The 2,911-nt window shown below is 44.5% G+C and overlaps 1 protein-coding gene across 1 annotated transcript; it reads left to right on the top strand.

Moving 5' to 3' along the window:
* Positions 1-389: 389 nt before the first annotated feature.
* On the top strand, positions 390-1,682 carry LOC122276977. Its single transcript, XM_043086859.1, has one exon. It carries the CDS (start codon positions 390-392, stop codon positions 1,680-1,682), a length of 1,293 nt encoding a protein of 430 aa, XP_042942793.1.
* The last annotated feature ends 1,229 nt before the right edge of the window (positions 1,683-2,911 follow it).

The raw sequence follows: 2,911 nt of genomic DNA, 5'->3' as shown, positions 1-2,911 counted from the left end.
GGGGTGCCACAACTTGACTTTGGCAAGAAATTTGCTCTAGGCACGCTAGAAGCCCACTTTGTTCCTTCCTCTAATAAACTCGCTGACATTTTTACTATACCCCCTGCTGCCAAGTCTCTATTTCATAATCTACGGCCCAAAGTGGGCTTTTCTATGGATCCTCGGCCGAGTTTGAGGGGGGAATGGATAACCATAGTAGTCCACAAGAAGACAACATCTGACAGCACACACCAACCTGATTTCTGGAGTATTAGCTTTTCATGTTCCTCGATTACAACCTATAAGAAGAATGGCATCGGGTCCTTCTTTCACCTCGTGAGAGTAAGGTTTTCTCTCAAGGTTTCCTGTGGAAATCTTTGAGATCTTCTCTCGGACTTAGGTCTGTGGAGATGGAGGATGGTGTTTTATCATCCCTCTACGAGGGACTGAAATTAACAGATGAGGAAAAACAAGAGATTGAGGTTAGCACTGAAGAAATATCGTTATCAACTTCAAAAAGCAAGCTATGCATAATGGTTTGTCTGATTTCTGATAAGGAGACAAACAGAGGAGCTCTCATGGGTACGCTGCCTAAGATATGGAATGCAGAGGGGAAAATTGTTTTTAAAGAGGTTGGAAGAAATAAGTTCTTGGTGGAGTTTAAATCGAGGTCGGATAAAATAAGAGTGTTGAATGGTCGGCCATGGTCCTTTGACAAGAGCCTGCTGTGTATCCAGGACTGTGAAGGTGCCAAGTCCATTAAGGAAATGCAGTTCTGTCTTGAACCCTTCTGGATTCAGTGTCATGACATGCCATTCGCAGGTATGACTGCGAGTATGGGGCAGAAGCTGGGAAGCTCCCTGGGGAAGGTACTTATGGTGGATACGGATGGCAGTGAAACCTGCTGGGGCAAGTTCTTACGTGTGAAGGTAATGCTAGACATAACCAAACCACTTGCTAGAGGCAGGTTTATTTCTCAGGATGGTGAAAAGTTCTGGATTCCTTTTAAATATGAAAGAATGGCCAACTTTTGTTATCACTGTGGGTCCATAAAACATGGACATGGAACTTGCGAAAACATAGAGAAGGGGCTGCATGTGGGGGCTAGTCTCGGGCAGCAGTATGGTGCGTGGCTGAGGGCTAGTAACAAAAAGCAAGTCAAGTCGGCAGGCAAGGTGAGGAAGATGACAGATGACGGTGGATCATCGGAGAGTGGTCGGAGGGTGTCCTCAGATGAGTCCACTAAAGAAGATGACAATTATGGAAAGGTACCAGAGGCAGTTAGGCAGCAGGCAGGCAGCCAATCATTGCACACGTATGAGGAGGCTGCACCTGTCAGTGCTAGGAGGAAAGTTGTCGAGGCAGTGGAATCAGTGATGCAGGAGGGGGGACAGTCGCCAACAATTCTGTTAGAGGAATCCCAGCTGGGCCCAGTGGTAGTGGAGGAATCTAAAAAGGAAAGGAAGGTACCAAGCAGTGGGCATAGCTGGAAAAGAAGAGCACGTGAGGCCAGAATATCACCAACTAATCAAGGATTAGAGGGAGAAATTATAGTGACTAAGCACGACCATTCAAGTAAAAGGAAAGCTCAAGAAATTTATGAAGGTGGAGTGGAAAAAAGAAGTAAGCTAACCCTTGTAGATGAGGAAGGGGATGAACTCTCTATGGCAGTGGCTGTTGAGCAGCCCTGCCAGCTACTATGATTCTTTTGAGTTGGAACTGCCGAGGGCTTGGGAACCCTCGGACAGTTCGAGAACTTCGCCTCATGGTGAAGGAAAAGGGCCCAGGTTTCATTTTTCTGTCAGAAACAAAATGTAGGAGAGAAAGATTGGAGGGGATAAGGAATGGCTTGGGTTTTGAGTGCAGTTTTGTGGTGGACAGTGTAGGGAGAAGTGGAGGTCTAGCTATGTTTTGGAGAGCTGAAGCACAAGTTGAGTTATTCTCTTACTCACAGAGTCACATTTCTGTGATTGTAGGCAAGGATGATGAGAGGCAACAGGTGATGGTTACGGGTTTCTATGGTAATCCTGTGGTGGAAAAAAGAAAGGAGAGTTGGAGGCTGCTTAGATGTTTAAAACCGACAGGGAACATGGCTTGGATATGCTGTGGTGATTTTAATGAGTTGCTCACTAATGAAGAACAGTATGGGGGAGCTAATAGACCTTTCTATCAAATGGAAATCTTCAGGGAAGCTCTTGATGAATGTGAGCTTAGTGATCTAGGCTATGAAGGATCCAAGTTCACTTGGAGTAATAAGAGAGAAGGGCCTGACTTCATCAAAGAAAGGTTGGACCGAGCTTTTGGCAATCACCAATGGAACATGTCCTTCTACCAGACTAGAGTACAGGTCCTTTCAGCTCTTCATTCTGACCATTTTCCTCTACTGATCTCGTGTGACTGTTCTGAGGCCCCTAGTAGAAAAACTGTCAAGATTTTTCGCTATGAGGCCAGCTGGTCCAGACTGGAAGACTGCAAGGAAGTTATAAAAAGAGCTTGGGAATCAAATATGGGAAATGAGAATCCTATTCTCAGGGTTCAGGACAGACTGTTAGCATGCAAAATTAGACTACAAGATCGGTCAAAGTTAAAGGAAAATGGGAAGAAAAGAACATTACAGCAGAAGAGGATCCTGCTAAAAGAGCTCCAATTATTAAACAAAGGGGATCTAAATAAAGAGATAAAAGGGTTGCAGAGTGAGGTAGAAGTAATGCTGGAGGAAGAGGAGATTAAATGGAGGCAAAGGTCTAAGCAACTCTGGTTAAAAGAAGGGGATAAAAATTCCAAATTTTTCCAAAATGTGCCACTCAAAGAAGGCAGTGGAATGAGATAAAAGTAATTGAAAATGAAAGTGGAAAGAAAGCCAGAAGTCAAGAGGAAATTAGCTTGCTGTTCCAAGAATATTACCAGAACCTTTTTGAGTCTTCAAACCCCC

The sequence above is a fragment of the Carya illinoinensis genome, chromosome 9 (genome assembly GCF_018687715.1).
Source record: "Carya illinoinensis cultivar Pawnee chromosome 9, C.illinoinensisPawnee_v1, whole genome shotgun sequence".
Classification (NCBI taxonomy): Eukaryota; Viridiplantae; Streptophyta; class Magnoliopsida; order Fagales; family Juglandaceae; genus Carya; species Carya illinoinensis.
This window is presented reverse-complemented; position numbering and strand designations above follow the sequence as displayed.

Bases quoted from the DNA above. Each gene is read 5' to 3' on its own strand.
- LOC122276977 (XM_043086859.1), top strand. From the start codon at position 390: ATGGAGGATGGTGTTTTATCATCCCTCTACGAGGGACTGAAATTAACA.